This window comes from Oreochromis aureus, linkage group 8 (genome assembly GCF_013358895.1).
Source record: "Oreochromis aureus strain Israel breed Guangdong linkage group 8, ZZ_aureus, whole genome shotgun sequence".
Classification (NCBI taxonomy): domain Eukaryota; kingdom Metazoa; phylum Chordata; class Actinopteri; order Cichliformes; family Cichlidae; genus Oreochromis; species Oreochromis aureus.
The window spans coordinates 12656688-12673913 of NC_052949.1; the positions used below are offsets into that span (position 1 = coordinate 12656688).

Genomic DNA, 17226 nt, shown 5'->3' on the forward strand with positions numbered 1-17226 from the left:
CATTTCCAAGAGTTACTGGACAGATTTAAGATTTGAACTTAAATTATAAGATAGATTTATAAATTTGGGGCTCAGCTAATACGTTTCCCCCTCTAATAAATCAGGTTTTATTTTATTGACTATTAAATCAAGATCAGAAAGACCAGTGGCTTCTGGTAATCTTACAAAACCCAAGATATAAATTTTACAATGACGTGAAAGAGAGGAAATCAGCAATTACTCACTTTCGAGGTTGAATCTAAATCGTTGAGACTAAATCTCTTCAATGAGTGCTTAAGAAAGTGTTATTTATTTATTTCTCTGTTACTTTAGTGAAGGATTTCAAGATAGAAGACAGCAGTAACAACAACGAGAAGCATTTAAATCCCATAAGACATCCTTATGGAGTTAAAATTGGATGCCTCTTCTTTTCATGTGCCCTGATCTTGAAAACCAAATTAAAATATCCAGGAAATGTATAGAAATCACAGGCGTAGTTAGCTTCGTTCCTGACACCAACTACAAAAACATTCTGAAAGCGAGAACTAAGTATGTGTAAACCAAAATGTCTCATGGAACTACTCTAAATGTTTGGCATGCACAGCGCAAATTTATTTAGAATCATAAAACCCAAAGACACAGAGAGTGAAAACAGAAATAAATGAGCAACAACTGTTAATGGAATTACAAGTGTATTGAAAATATTGTGAATTTATTTCAGATTTTTAATACAGTAGACATTATCAGACTGAGAACAGCTCGACCCCTCTCTCTCCTCATTAAGAAAACGCTGCTTTTGGTGCTCTGGACAGCCGGCGTTGTTGTAATAGTATATAATCCCATCTGTTTTGGTAAGTGCTCTAATGATGTCCTCACGACAGCACCTTTGTTTTACGTTTTTATGCCAAGATGCTGTGATGAGTTGAGAGAAGCTGGCACCATCCATCTATCAGGGCCCAAGTTAAAGCTAAAGTGCGAGACCTTTGGATAGTAATTAATTTACATTCACAGAGCTGGGTAAGCCTAATGGTTAAATCTCTCTATGTTTAGTTAAATTAAAGGATTAAATATCAAATATAGCATTAGCTCAGGAAGCCCAAACAAGATGATCCACTGATATACATCTAACTTACAAATACACGGATCTTAAAGCCAGTTTTCAGTTGCTGTCTCTACAACAAGCAACCTACTTCCACCCAGCTCCTTTTTCATGCTTTTGCCATTGATGGCTGCTTCATTTTATACTGGGACTCTTACTGTTGCTCTGCCTGCTTTTGGCTTTCACCACCCATGGCATAGCTACAATGACAAAGCAATGGTGGAAAGCCCTATGAAAGCCAATGGGTTCATGGGAAGGATCACAATCTGAAAAACAGGAAGAAGTGATCAATGGCTACGCCAACACCGACCGCCACTGTTGTGGCTTTGTACAACTGCTCTCACAGCCAAAAAAGGGAAGCAAAAGTTTCGCACTGCAGCTTTAAACCTCACGATTTAACATTCTCGCCAGCTTTTAATTTTGTACCAGACTCTTTTACGCTTAAATCCTACCCTCCGTTTGCATGTACATTTCCTCAGTGTTGCCATGCTACGTTTGCCTAAAATTAAACATGATTTTAGGAGAAAAACAATGTTCCACTCAGTGTAAACATGGAACTCAGAAGTCAAATTTGTTTTGCGGTACTCGAGCATTTTTGACTCAACTGACAGGAACGAAGGAATGGATGCAAGTCATAAGGCATTAGGTTGATCCTGACTCTTAAGAACAAATGAACAATTGCTCCAGTTTTCAGATTTTTTTTAAAGATATATTTTTACAAGGCCATCAGCCAAATATTGGAATGCAGAAATATCTTTATCAGGTTCGGACAATATTTTCTTTTGCTTTTTTTTGAAAGTCAATAAGAAAGAAAAAATAATTAAACACATAACTACGCATTCCACACATCAGAATCAAAGATTAACATGAACACTGATGCACCTAAAATTCTGAAATAACAATGACCTTGTAGCACATCAAAGGGAAACCAGACCCTGTTTCGGAAATCAACGCGGCGCCAACGGTTCTGATGATCCAAAGCGATGCAGCTCCACAGTACGTTACAAAAATAGACGCAGTTCTGCCTTCACAGTCACCGATACAACACCTCATTACAACACCTACTATAGTATATCGCCATGCATGGGTGACATGTTGTTTTGTAATACCAGAACTGCCACATGACTGGCTGCTACACCCATCAGGGAGCTCTATGCTGCAGATGTTTAAGGACAAAATAGTCACACGAGTTGGATAAAATCTGTTAAGCAAAAAGCCGCTCATGCCACAATGTTAAAAAAAACAACAACTCCAACAATCATGTTATGCAAAGAGGCGACTTAGTGTGCTCTAGTGGACCACAGAGATGGTTGTAAAAATGTTGTCGTTTGACACACTCTTGGCACTAATGATATTTTCATCCAGCACCCAAAAATTCAGTGAAATCTTTTATCTTTCTAAGGTAAAGTTACAATTCTCATTAACCTGCTTACGTTAAGCGGCAGTTTCATTCTAATGTTAAACAAGTTCCCTATATTGTCGCAAGAAAACGCCGTCCAATTATTGCACAGCTAATCTTTTTCAAAGTGCTTGAACTTTTCTCAATAGATATCCAGTGTAGATTTCTGCTAAAGGCAACCAGTGTTGCACCCTGCAGGTTGTGTAAAGCTTTGGCCTACTGGTTGTCAGAATGCTCAGGCTAATAAGAAGGTCTGGGTTCCCTCAGTATTCTCTCATATTTCATTAAAGCAAGCATTTTAATTTTTTTTTTTGCAAAAAGCAAAACAAACATGACCTCTCAACCTCTTCATTTCAAATCTAAACTGCTCAGAAATTAAATCTATTTATGAGAACAGTTGAAAACTTGCTGTAAACTACAATAAAGGCAACACTCTTGAATCAGTAATGTACCTTAACAGTTAAAATGTTACTCCATATTTAAGTGCTCCACTCCTTGTCAGTTTTGAAGAATAATTAATTCATACTTACATAAAAATGATCGGCTACATAACTGATCTTGCATGAAGAATGCACACCATAAGTGGCAAAACAGCGGAGAATGGAGGTGACTTTTAAAATGCATCTAATTCAAATCTGAAACATCTTTTTTTTTTTCCATCTTGAATAATTTGTTTAGTTACAGCTACAAAAACCACAAAAACAAGCAAAAATGTGGTCAAGGCCCTTATAAAGCTGACTTTAATCCTCAGAGAATGAGAAATGTATAGCTGTCAAAGGACTGTGGAGATTCTTCTTATCGGTCGTTTTGCCTTGAAGCTGACCACAGTTTAGCGATCTTAGCCACTGCGGTAGCTTCCATCTCCGGTGCGCTGTATCCGGGCCAGGACTAGGTCACGGGACACCTTCTTGCGGTCTTTGGCCAGGCCCAAGAAACACATGAAGTCGATGAAACAAGTGGTAAGGTTCAACTTGCAGCCAAACTCGCTGGTTGCATAGTCATATGGGAACGTGTGGTGATAGTTGTGAAATCCCTCACCTGCAAAGCACAGGAAACAGGAATGAACGATTCATTAAAAACATGTAAAACTGGATTTCAGTCAAAGGCTGTCTTTGCAACGCATTCCATGTTAGGTGTAGGGAAATCATGAGTTTTTAGTCTTTAGAAGAAAAAGAAGATTCTTCAACTGTTTCACTGCTGGGATCTGTGTTTACAGTGTAGCCTGCGGTGTTGTCACAGGTTTTAGGTGGTTCGTTTCCACTGGCTGTGATGTCATTACTGCTGCTCCCACCTGTCTGCTTTTCCCACCTGTAAAGTCACCCAAGCCGTGTTTCCCTCCTTTCCATTCCCTAATCATTCCCTGCAGTATTTATAATCCCACCTCACCCACTTTTCAGATTGTTTCTGAGCTTTGTCGGGTGTTTGCCTGCTTATTAGGTGTACTACAAACCAAAAGGAAAAAAAAAAAAAAAAAAAAAAAAGGCTGTCGAACATGAATTCTAATGTTTATAAGTTTGGTTTCATTCTTTTCCTGATGATATTCCCTAGATGCAAACCTGCTTCAGCCAAACCATGGTGATGCCACTGAGTGAAACTAGAGAGTAAAGACGCAGTAGCTAATACTGCAGCCAGCAATTCTGAGCTTTGAAAACGTATTGATCTAAGGAAGAGCCCGACCAATATATCAACCGCCGATCTATCAGCCAATATTTGCTATTTGGCTGATAAGGAAAAAGAAGAGACAAGGGGAAACACCCTTCAATCATGAGTGGTGATCTTACATAGTTTATCCACCAGAAACTCAATTTCCCTGATGGCCACAAACATACCCAGCTGATTAGAGCAGAGCTGAGTGTAACAACAAGAAATTTACAATTATCTTTATTTCCATTGTCATATTATCTTAGTAAATAACTAGACTAGGCCGATATATCTGATTTTTTAAGTCACTAAATAGCGGTATCAGTTTATATCAATTGGGCTTGAAGGATTTAGAATATTCATTCATATAATTATTTTCAATTTGTTTTTGCAAAATTATTTTTTTCAATATAGCCCCTATTCTGGGACAGTGCCATACCTAAAAGCACATCTTCATTATCATGTCATGTCAAGCTGAAAGTTGGAAAGCTCTCATGTGCTGCTGCCAACAGTACACATTGAGAAACAGCTAAATAAATGTTTCAGCCAGCAGTGCTCTATTTTTATTCCTTCATGACCTTTTTGGCTCGAGTTTAGTAGGTAGTCCTTGATTAGCTAGATAACGCTCCTTTTATAGCTGTATGCACAAATCCTGATGAAGAAAGACTGGGTTACCCAAAAAAGTTGATAACAGCGGTTTTGATACCCTTTATCTTTATCTTATCCTATTTTAGCGTGTATCCAGCCAGCTAATGCAACTAAAGCTTGGCTATGTGGACCTTGCCTACTAATAAACCCGTCTTGTTCTACAACCTTGTGAAACATTTTTCCCCCTGAAGAAAATCTTGTTTTGCAACCACATAGCTTTGTAGTGATTTTGTGTCTTCCAGGCTCTGACAGTTGGGAGTTTATACGGTTTTATGCACATAAATTCTACATTTAAATTCTGATAAATTCTTTATGAAAAACTGATCAAGAGATTGGCATTGGCCTTGTTCACCAATATAAAATGATAGTCAGTGATGGACAGCTAACTGCTGCATTAATTCAGTTTTGCACTGACTAATTGTTTAAACCTGGTGTGACGAGCTGACAGCTTTTAAAACTGTTCAGTTATTTAAAGGAAAAGCAATACTACAAAAAAAATATTGGAATTGACTAAATTGCTTTAAATGTTAATATCATCCGAGAATTGCACAGCAGTTGCATCCCTAAAATAAACAATTCAGAAGCAACTGCAGGAACAATGACAGACTGTGGTGGTATATTGGTGACATCGTGTGATGTTCCCTAACAAAAGACGACTTTCTTCCCTGCATAATCATTACCAAAGATACAGCTGCTAAATTGTGCCTCTTCTAAAACTAGACTTAACTTGCACTGGGGTGAATAGCTGGGTGCCATCTTAGAATATCCAGCTCTTTTGATATATCTATTGGGTGCTCTTTGTCACTGCACTGCTGACTCCTACTGGTTGAACAAGATGCATGCATAGCGAGGGGAGGAGGTGGACAAAGTGGTAATCAGGTAAAAATCGTTAATAAAATAGGTTCAAATCAAATGTATTTTTTGTTTTTAAACATTTTATCCACCCTTTAGCACATCTGGTAAATAAAATGTTTACATGGGCCTGTAAAAGTCGTTCCTTTTGTTTTAGTTCAATTCAAGTTCATTTATATAGCGCGAAATCACAGCAACAGTTGCCTCACGGCGCTTTATACTGCAAGGTAACAACCCTGCAGTATTAAGGAGGCATTCCCAACAATCAGACGATCCCCTATGAGCAAGCTCTCGGCGACGGTGGGAAGGAAAAACTCGCTTTTAACAGGAAACCTCCGGAACAACCAGGCGCGGGAACGGGGAGCCACGTGCCACGACCGTTTGCGAGGTGAGGGGACAGAGAAAAGAAAAAAAAGAGAGCATAGGGAGACAGGGCAAAACAGAAACTATGGGGAGAGAGAGATGATAATCACTGGTTAGCAAATTTGTTTAAGCATAATTGGATGATTTGACTTTTACTGCACTGAACGCTTGACGCAACTGTGCAGTCAAATAAAAGCAAAACGAGGACATGTATAGTGTACAATGTAATTACATTTACTCTGATGGTGACGCTATACTAAAGTAACAAACTTACATGAAAATCAGCCTTTTCTTTTTCAGTTTCACTTAAAAAATACTTTCAAATATCCCTATACAAGCATTCACTGTACTGTGCTGTACATTCTGTTGTGTAATTTCTGCAGTGAGCATGTGGTGTGGTGTTGTTCATACCTATAGCACTGAAAGTGACAAACTTGTTCTCTCTGGGGTTGATGTTCTTGTCATAGGGCCTGTTTCCCCACATGTGGGCAGCGCTGTTGACCAGCCAGGTAGCGTTCAGCACCAAGGTGTACCTAAGCAGAGTTGGGACGAAGTAGGCCACCCACAGAGACTCCCCCCACAGGTACCAAGGCACGATTGTTGGGATAAAAAAGCACATGACCAGCACGGACAGCTTGTAATGCCTGTTGAGGAGATAGCGAGAGTAGGTATCAGCAAAAAGAAAAAGAAAAAAAAGCTGTTAACTGTTAAGGAATAATTATTTAAATACAAAAACTATGTTTCCCAGATAAGAAAATGCCCACTTTTTTCCCTTTATTTCCACTTGACCTATTTTCCATTCAGGCCTGCTCTCCGTGAATCTTACGTTAGTAATTGTCATCTTGTTAAACCAGAATGACTAACACAGCTTGCCATTATGAAAACATCTCCACAGCAGTACTCTAACATTTATTTATATTTATAGAATCTGCAACACTGCTGTCTTGCTATTTGCACCCATTGCACTTTGTTTTTTTTAGCACCTGGATGCAGTGTGAAGTCTGAATCTTAATCATGCCACTTACTTCCTCTGAAACATGACAACTTTGTCTGCTAGCAGGTCAGTGAGCTCCAGCTTGCGTCCTTTCTCAATCACGTCAGGGTGTTTGCGCACCAACAGCCAGCCGATGTGAGCAAAGAAAAAGCCGCGGACGGCGTTGTGAGGGTCGGCGTCTGTTTCCGAGTATTTGTGGTGAACCCTGTGGTCTCGAGCCCATTCAAAGATATCATTCTGTGGTTTGGAATTAAGACCAAGATTATGCACACTGTTGACACAGCACGGTACTTATAGTGAAACAAAAGCTGCTATTATCTTGGCTCCAGGTCATAAGTGTGTGTTTGTTTACTAAAAAGATGTGTCAGCAGAACAGTCATTTTGACTTGCCTGAAATGCCATGGAGTTAGCTACACCGAGGAAAATCTTTAAAGGTAATGTAGCCTTGTAGGATCTGTGACTCCACAGGCGATGCGCTCCTGCAGTGACTCCTAACGCACTTATCAAAAAACAAAGTACAGCTGTGGAAAGAAACACATGGGCAAATTAGTTTGACCTACTTTTGTGCTCATGTCAAGAGCACTTTGTTACACAGATGCTGCACACTGCAGTGTTTGTGCATTATTTTCTGCACAATTGCACTGTTATTGTTAGGGCTGGGAAGAACATCCAGCAACAAGTGACAGATCACGAGACAGATATATCGTGACAGCCGCGGATCTGTTTCCCCCCCCCCCAAAAAGCATAAATTGTTAAAGCACTACAGTCTTTGTTTACCACAATCTTTATCAATTTGATCCAAAAGGCTCTTCAGGATTTGATTAGATTTCGTGCATAATTTCCAGCGGAAATTGCAAATTTCCCTCAGCTCACCTGGTTTGCACTGGCCTGTCTGTTTCACAAGGAGATTACATAAAACAGAGTCCTTTACAGTGTAAAAGAAGCCAAATCTAATAATAAAAACATTTCATGGTTGAATTCATGAAAGACTAAAAGCTAAAAGAGTTGTGACTTTTTTAAAAATGCCCACAGCAGTGAAGAAACTGTTTAAACAAAGTGCAGTTTATGCTAATTATCCAGCTATTCTTCATTTGTCTACATGACCTTTATTTTTAAAAACCTGACATTAAGGAGGACAGTTTATTTTCCTGACAGCCCATCTTAAAGATACATGCTGTGACATGTAATCTCTGATGACTTTATGCCTGATCTATAATCCTCCACCTCCATGAAGGATGCTGGGAGGGATCACAGATCTATGCAGCCGCCTATTTGCATTCACCACCGGCGAGAAACGCAGGGCGTGCTGCTGACATAACAGCTGCTGATTTGATAAAATATTACTTCCACTAAATAAGTAAATAAAACCAACATACAAAAAAATGAGAAAAGGGGGTGTAACAGGTAATTTCCTTTTCGCACTTACACCAAAGCAAGGTCAAACGAGATGCTGAAGGGACGACGAACACGCCGTAAAAGGCTCCTATGTGCAACAGAGTCATCAGTATGACATTTTTCCATACGATGATCCGGGGAGGTTTTGGGCCCTCTTTCTCTTTGTACGTGTGATCAAACGCGTCTTCTCCGGCGCTCTCTGGAAGAACATCCCCGTTGCTGGACTTGCGCTGCTGCTGCTTGTTCTCTAACGCCTCCGCCTCCGTCATTGTGGCAGCGGTGCTGTGATGCTGAGAGCGGCAAACAGAGGAGAGAAGTCAGTCGCCTCGGCGCTTTTTTGTGTGTAATGGAGGCTGTTTTGTTAATATGTTAATTAATTTGTGTGCTGACTAGCCCCGGCAGGCTAGCTGCTTGCTTGCTGGCGCCGTCGGAGGATGAAGAGGAAGACGGTAGCGATGATGCTGACTTATAAAGCGGTAACACGACGCTCCAACGCGCCAAAAAACACTGATGAAACACCTGTGGGAGGGAAAATTGTTACTCAATAACTCACCGAAGACAGGCAGAAGGGCAGAAACGAGATAAACGGAGGACAGTCTGCTTGACCTAAAATTACAGTAACCCAGAAAAGGGAGAGTGATAGCTCCGCAATGAGAATTGGAACTCGTGGTGTGGCCGACCAATGAGCGCTCGCCTGTCGCCTCTAGCTCGGGCTCTGATTGGCTGTTTGTTTATCTGCTGTTCACCTTTTATTCATTCTCCGGTTTGCCAGATGTATATTTGCCACCCCTGGAGACTAGCCGATCTTGTTGCTGTCTAGACACGCACAAAAATCGAACCGTGTAACCGTTTTCCTTTTGAAATCACGCGTGGACTGAAACACAAGCACACTGTTAACGATGCAAGTGGAACAAAACAAGTTACTGTACCCAAACCCCGGCAGCAGAGCCCCCCTCCCCCCTGTCCTCCGCCCACGTAGGAAAATAGGATGCTTCATCTGTTACGTCATCCTCATTCTCCGTCTATAGAAGTTTAATTGTGAGATATAAACTTTCAACTTGCCTAAAACAAGCATAAGGTGCTGAACACCATAAAAAGTATTTTAGGCACGATGGAAAAAAAAACAGATGAGTCTCCATAAACACTGCAGAACAGGTCGAACCGGCTGTTTACGTCACCCTGCGAAGAAGAGCTTTAACTGTGCTGCAAAATAGAAACAGATACACACTGCATGACCAAATTAAGGATCACACGGCCCATATTTACCCGGGCGAGCAGCAGAAAATGGATGGATGGTTGGATGGATGGATGAACACACCAATGGGTGTTCACCCTCTTGACCTACATTTGAAAAAATGGCGATCTGTCGCCATCTAATGGAGAAATGGGGCAGCGCACGCAGCCGATACTGTTATTTTCTGCAAACAGGGCTTACCTATTACTAAAATCTCCAATCCCCAGGCACCAGTAGCAGACAAAATTTAGCACCACGCTGATAAATGCATATCACCGACTGACTGATACATATATTTTTTCCTGCAGCATCTATCTGGCGTCATCATCAGGCGCCCGTATTTACTTCTGGTCCAGTTAGTTGCTGCTGATGCCTGCTGCGATGGAAGTAAACAGGGACGAAGCGGAGCGCTGCATTGACATTGCAGCGGCCGCCTTAACCAACCAACAGCCGGACAAGGCGCAGAGGTTCCTGGAGAAGGCGCAGAGGCTCTTCCCGACAGAGAAAGCCAAAGGTAAGTCAATATGGGGGGAAAGGGGGAGGGGGCACACATTCAGCTGCGAAGATGCGCATCATCACCTCCACAGCCTGCAGCATCACCTGCACTCCTCATGAGCAGCGCATGTAGCCAGGGCCTTTGATAGCACTTAAGCTAGCTGGTTCATTTATGAAGCTTCTGCGCCTTTTTCTTCTTCTTTTTTTTGTACGAATTTCACTTCAAAATGAAGCTGTTCCATCAGTGTCTGCAGTGCTTTCATTTGCTTTTCTAACAGAAAGCTAAGCCTTTAATTTAGGTGAACAGGACTGGAGTGGGAGAAAGGCAAAATAAGTCCTAGATCTCCAAGAATACTACATGCTACTTTCCCTTGATTATTTCAAAAATTATTTTTGACAACACAGGTATTATCCTTCTAAACTCCCCAATCTAGCTCGATACTAAATAAATACAGATAAATACAAAACATTCGGCAGAATAAAAACAGAAAAGAGATCAATATAGCACAATGTACATGCAAAGAAATGTACTATATTTATTGCTGTGAAAAAGTATGTCTTTTTCTAGTTTTTGTATTTTTTTGTACATTTGTGCCACTTACATGCTTCAGATCATCAAACAAAATTCAGTACCAGACAAAGACAATCTTTGATTCATTTTGAATCAGTCAATCATTTAAATAGAACCTCTCTGACAAAGTGAAGTGGGCTAAAAGATCTCAAAAAACAACACATCATGCCACGATCGCGGCATGATGTGCAGAGAAACAGTCATTGACATCTATCAGTCTGGAAGGGGTTACAAAGCCATTTCTAAGGCTTTTGGACTCCAGCGAACCACAGTGAGAGCCATTAGTTACAGTGGTGAACCTTCCCAGGAGTACCCGGCCTACCAAAATTACTCCAAGAGCACATCAATGACTCATCCAGGAGGTCACAACAAAACCCAGAACAACATCTATAGAACTGCGAGATAACTTGTCTCAGTTAAGGTCAGAGTTCATGATTCAACAAAAAGAAAGAGACTGGGCAAAAGTTAAAATCACAGCTGACCAAAAAGAACACAAAGGCTCATTTCATAGTTGCTAAAGAACATCTTGATCATCCCCAAGACGTTTGGCAAAAGTCTGTGGACTGACGAGACAAAAGCTGAACTTTTTAGAAAGTTTGAGTGCCGTTGCATCTGGCATAAAACACACAGCATTTCATAAAAAGAACATCAGACCAGCCATTGGTTCCTGCGTTGAAGCTCAATCGCACAAACTTAATCTGAGAGTAACCAGCAAGTCCACCTCTAAATAAAACCAAATGAAGGTTTTGGATTGGCCTAGTCAAAGTCAGGAGTTAATCTCTATTCAGATACTTTGGGATGACCTTAAACAGAGCATTCATACTGGAAAACCCTCCAATGTGGCTGAATTGAAACAATTTTTGCCAAGAAGAGTGGGCCAAAATTCCTCCAGAGTGATGTGAAAGACTCATTGTCAGTTATCCCAAATGCTTGATGGCAGTTCTTGCTGCCGAGGATGGCACAACCAGTTATTAGGTTTAAAGGGCAATAACTTTTTCACGCAGGGGCAGGTAGGTTGGATAGTTTTTTCCCTTGATAAATGAAATCATCCTTTAAAAACTGCACTTTGTATTGCATTTCAGTTATCTATGTCTAACATTAAAATTTCTTTGATTCTCAAACATAGAAGTGGGACAAATGTGCAAAGCAAATATGACATTAGGAAGGATGCAAATACTTTTTCGGACCACTGTACATGGTGGCATGTGCTTGTGCCCAGCTTTCCTCTTCTTAGATTCCTGTGGATACCCACATACACACCAGATACGCCTTAGACCCTGACCCACCTCACATATAAATATAAAACCTGTTAAAACTGCAACCACAGCATATCTGAAAATAAAATAAAAGAAATAAAGCAGGTTTTTGATTTTTTGATTTTAGTTATAATGGTTCAAGCCACTTTGTTTTAGTTCTAGGCTTACTGCATTCAACTGCTATTGACAATAATGGTGTGGGTTTTTTAAAATTTCATTTCATTGTTTATGTATTTCAGATTTCTGCAAGCAGAAAAACAAATTGCACAAGCAAGCAGACAGATCCTGCAACAAAAACTATATTTAGTTTAATGATTTTCAAACATAGCTACAGTTTTATACTCTGCCCCTAAGAAGCTCTTATAATACCATTGTACTTCATTGCTTGGTTGCTTTACATCTGCTTGATGACATTGATAGTCCCACTATTGATAAATTTGTATTTTTAACTGTTGTTGAGTACTTGATAGAATATCTTTGAACATATCTTCTAGTATTGCTGGATGTAATAGCAAAGAATGGATTTACACCCAGACAAGATATCCATTCAGACTTCAGCGGGGTGTCGGAGCCTCCACAACGGCAGAACATAAAGGAGAACGCCAGACCTGAAGAAAAGCCTGCAGAGTCTTCAAAATCCTACATGGCTGATCAGCTAGAAGCTGTGAGGAGGTACATAAGACCGCTGATTCCATAAACATACTATTGGTTAAAATAAACTCTTTACTTGATGGGTATATTGACTGCAAATGTGATTGAAATTTGGAATCGTGTGCTCTCTGCACAGGATAAAACAATGTAAAGACTTTTATGAAATTCTCGGGGTGTCAAAAGATGCCTCAGAGGATGAACTGAAGAGATCATACAGAAAACTTGCTTTGAAATTCCATCCAGATAAGAACAGCGCTCCTGGGGCAACAGAGGCATTTAAAGGTAAGACAGTGATTAAACTCATCCAAGGTTAATATAGCACTTACAGAAAGCAGCTTATAACCGCTTCATGTTATAACTTTCCAACAGCTATTGGCAGCGCGTACGCTGTTCTGAGCAATGTTAACAAAAGGAGACAGTACGATCAGTGTGAAGAAGAGAGAAGACATCCTTCCAGAAACGGCCCAGACAATGGAAACTTTGAGCCGGATATTTCACCTGAAGAGCTCTTTAATATGTTCTTTGGAGGAGGTTATCCATCAAGTTAGTCTCATACTTTGGTGTTTCCATATAATGCATGTGAGACAGAGTATTTTAATTGCAAATATATATTTCTGTGGTGCGTTTTTTATGTGCTAAATGTGTTAAATCAATCTAGGCCATGCTCACGTGTACAATAATGGGCGGATGCGTTACCAAAGGCGGGAGAGAAGAGAGCGACAGCAAGATGTAAGTTTGATACTTAAAAAGCTAAACTGTAAATGTATAGAGTTGTTTATGTTTTGCCAGCAGGGGGAGACATTTAGTCATCTGCCATTTTACAAGCTGAGGCTTCTCTCAGAGACTGTGTGTAATGTGTGTGTTTGTTTGTAATGTGTTTTTCCACAGGGAGGTCTCGCCCTCTTTGTGCAAGTCATGCCCATCCTCATCCTGGTTATTGTGTCAGCTCTCAGTCAGATAATGGTCAACAGCCCCTCCTACAGCCTCAGCTTCAGGCCGTGAGTGTGATCCTTGTAACACAAGAATCTAAAGTAACACAACTAACTGTTGTTCTGCAAAACTGTGAGGGACTTAGACAAAAGATTATCTCTACGTTAGCAGAATCCAACCCAGGTTTTTTTCATGGTACTTCTGCTTTCACTCGATCTTTGCATAGAGTGTTAGATTTGCCTTCACAGTATTTGCACTTGTTTCTCCTTGTATTAATTTGCTGCTACCTCTGTTAGTTCCAATTAATCACAGAGCTCCTCTTGTGTGTGCTGCTGTCATGTGTCTCGTCACGTTCCCAGTACACTGACTTTGTGTGTTCAGATATACGCCTGCAGTTTCGAGTCCTGCTTTAAACCATTGTCAGCAGTGACTCATGTTAAGACAGACAGATGGTGCAAGATCTGTGCTGCATTCTGTCATATGATAACACTCCCACACTCTGGCCTATCGTCACGTAGGTCAGCAGGTTACTCACAGAAGAGGCTGACTGAGAACTTGAAGGTGCCATATTATGTGGGGGAGCAGTTCTCCAAAGAGTTCACTGGTGTGAATCTGAAAAATCTGGAGCGGACGGTGGAGGATGATTATATTTCCAACCTTCGCAACAACTGCTGGAAAGAGAAACAACAAAGTATGACAATAAATGATTCTTACATCTGAATTTAAGCATGAATATTGGCCTGATAGTCATGTCATTATCAGTGCTGAGATCATTTTTTAATTGTGTGTGTGTGTGTGTGTGTGTGTGTGTGTGTGTGTGTGTGTGTGTGTGTGTGTGTTTTATACAGAGGAAGGAATGCTATACAGAGCTCGCTATTTTGGGGACAGCGATTTATACCAAAGAGCACAGAGGGCTCGCACACCAAGCTGCGCCAAGTTGTCCGAGATCACAGCTTCTTTACATGGATGAAAATGCTTTCATGATTCAAAGCAAGTTCTTCAAACTCTGAATATTTTCTCATTTTGACACCAGGGATGGAGCAAAATATTGACATTCCAATATATAGCATTGATTCCCCTTGATTAACTTAGGGTTGCAGAAGGGCTGAAGCCTATCCCAGCTGGCATAGGGCTAAAGACTGAATACACAACCAGACAGACAGCCCATCAGAAGGCTTTCCGCTTGGTTATCCTCTGTTTTCTCAATACCATATTTGGCTTCAGTATGTCAATACTTTTATCATGCAAGCACATCAGACCAATTTTGCTTGCCAGAGTCACAGCTTCATGACACTTGAACTTATAAAAAGAATGTTGGTAAAGTCAACAAAAGTCAACCAGCTTGCTGTGAAGAGGTTTTGAAAAAGGCTTTTTTTTTTTTTTTGTCTCCAGGTTTCCAGAATCTCTACAAAAGATTACCAGTAATTTATTAAGATGCATTTCTACAATCTGGAGGCTGAAGATGACTCAACAAGGAGCAGACCAGCACCACTCGTCACCAAACAGATCGCACAAACTAACTCAAACAATTTCTGTGGAAGTCTAGTATGTGGAAAAAAGATATAGCGTTAATATAGTGTTTTAGAATGGAAATGGTACTTAAAATAGCTTGCTATCCTCAAAAAATGTGGGTTTGAAAAACTTTAGCTTTAGGTTACTCGCGCAACCCCGGTTCTCAGAAAAGCATTTGTTTCGATGGCTCACTATGCGATGCTCCTCCTTGGGTATTCCTCAGAAATATTTATTTCATTATGCCAATCCTGATTGGCTGATGATCGTAACAAACATGTCATTCAGAACCAACCACCCTTAAGTAGCTTGGACAAATAAGCTATCTTTATTCAAGATAAGCTAGGCAGCTAGCACCCAGTTAGCTAACACTCCTGTCTGTGGACAGTAAAGCTGGCTAGCCTGTATTGCAGGTTGAGAGAAGAGGTGTTTGAAAAATGAATGCATACTAGAGGTGAATGATACAAATATCGACTGTATCGATATCAACACTGTGGTATTGGATCGATACTAGTATGATGGAATTCATACTTTGTTTCTATCCTCTAAGTTCGGTATGTATCCCACCGAATTGTGTTAAATGAATTCTTTGGTTTGTGTATTTTTCCAATACAAAAAATACCATAGTATAAAAACGAAACTATTTTTTGTGGGGACTGTTATATCTATTTTATTTATAGCCTATAGCACATTTAAACAACAGAAGTTGACCCAAAGTACTTTAGAGATAGGCACATATACACTCCAGATCTTCCAAAAACCCTGTTTCAAAATACATGAAAAGCTGGAAGTTGTGTTGACAAATTATTGTGGAAAATAAAAATCATAGTGATTTGGTGGTCATTAAAACCTGTTTAGAATTTGCTAATTTGATGATGATGTGATCACCAATCAATTAGGATTGGCATAATGGTTGTGAGTACACAGGCAGGTGCATTCCATATCTAAACGTCAAAACGAAGAATGAGAACGTCCAAGCACTAATTTTGACCAGAAGCCATCATGCACTGGAAAAAGAACACTTTATATTTGTTTTGGGGGGAATGCGGTATGAAAACAGACCATACTTAAGTTATATGTAGTCATATGGATGTTATTTATGTAGCAATATAACAGATGCCACATTGAATGCTGCCTCCTTAATTTTATGCTGTAATTCAATGGAGAAAAGTTTGAGGGGTTTTGATTTTAAATGCACATTCTCAGACTATGCAGTAATAATCTAAAACGTCAAATGTCTAGGCTTTTTAGACACTTGAACACCTGAAATTTGTCTTCTTCTGCTGTGTGTGAGATAGCCACTAGGACATGTCCCTGTCACGTTACCTCCTTTAAATGTATTAAGGGCAAACATATAGTACAACTTCACAATAAATGCCATGAGAATGAGACGTGGCGATCCACAAAATGGGACTTTAACCAGTTCAAGTTGGGAACTGTCACATCTCTGCTCAATCTGTCGGAAAAAGCCATTTTTTGTCACACTTTTTAAGTTTATAGTATGCTACTTATTCTTTGTATTATTTCTTGGAGAAATAGATTATAAAGAGAGGATAAGAAAACCATACGGATCTTGTTCACTTCGTTTTTCCACCATGTTTTTAATTCCAGATGAAAATAAACGTGGTTGCTCAAACGTGCTAAGTGTGACTCTCCTTTGAACAGAACAGGCACAGAATGGGAGACAAAAGCTCAGTCAGCACATTTGGCACGTACAGTGTGCCGGCCGGCCGGCTTACAGAGACAGGGAACTAGAGACATGGTTGCGTGCACGTTCAGCTCTTCAGTGACGTGCAAAATGTGCCTGGCAGGATGTGCAGTGTCACATTCTTTCAGCACAAACACACTCAGCTGTTTTTTTTGCAGACTGCAGATGCTGCACCTCTGATTCATGACTGACTTCTTCAAATTTCACACTAGCTTTTTTTTTTTAGGTTTTTAAACTTTTGCGTCATTGTACATGATGTGGCTTTAATGGCTGCCACATATTCCTGTCAGCTGTTCTTCATCGGAATACCGTTAACCATTGTACCTCACCGCACCAGCTGGTGTGCTCTAGTGTAGTTTGCGTTTGTAGATTTTGCAGAATGGGTTCACACATGCATGCACATTTGAAGACTTGATGATGTTCATTAGCTTTCTCTCATTCTCAGATCTCCACTAACTCTGTCAGTAAAGTCAACTATGGATCATTTGGATATGAAAGATTG

At 40.2% G+C, this 17226-nt stretch overlaps 2 protein-coding genes across 3 annotated transcripts; one reads left to right on the forward strand and one right to left on the reverse strand.

The window, feature by feature from the left end:
* Nucleotides 1–654: 654 nt before the first annotated feature.
* scd (stearoyl-CoA desaturase (delta-9-desaturase)) lies at nt 655–9081 on the reverse strand. Of its 2 annotated transcripts, XM_031749126.2 has the most exons (6): nt 8924–9081; nt 8402–8660; nt 7366–7496; nt 7007–7212; nt 6393–6625; nt 655–3515 (listed from the first exon to the last, which is right to left on the reverse strand). In XM_031749126.2, the coding sequence occupies exons 2-6, from the start codon at nt 8637–8639 to the stop codon at nt 3316–3318; spliced, it is 1008 nt and encodes a 335-aa protein (XP_031604986.1). In that variant the 5' UTR covers nt 8640–8660; nt 8924–9081; the 3' UTR covers nt 655–3315. The 2 variants fall into 2 exon arrangements, with proteins under 2 accessions (XP_031604986.1, XP_031604985.1); XM_031749125.2 differs by lacking the exon at nt 8924–9081 and having other exon boundaries at nt 8402–8824.
* Nucleotides 9082–9713: 632 nt separating this feature from the next.
* On the forward strand, nt 9714–16656 carry dnajb12b (DnaJ heat shock protein family (Hsp40) member B12b). The gene is made up of 9 exons (XM_031749024.2): nt 9714–10118; nt 12421–12598; nt 12714–12859; nt 12947–13120; nt 13236–13306; nt 13466–13575; nt 14026–14198; nt 14356–14497; nt 14900–16656. The coding sequence occupies exons 1-8, from the start codon at nt 9974–9976 to the stop codon at nt 14475–14477; spliced, it is 1119 nt and encodes a 372-aa protein (XP_031604884.1). The 5' UTR covers nt 9714–9973; the 3' UTR covers nt 14478–14497; nt 14900–16656.
* Nucleotides 16657–17226: the final 570 nt, after the last annotated feature.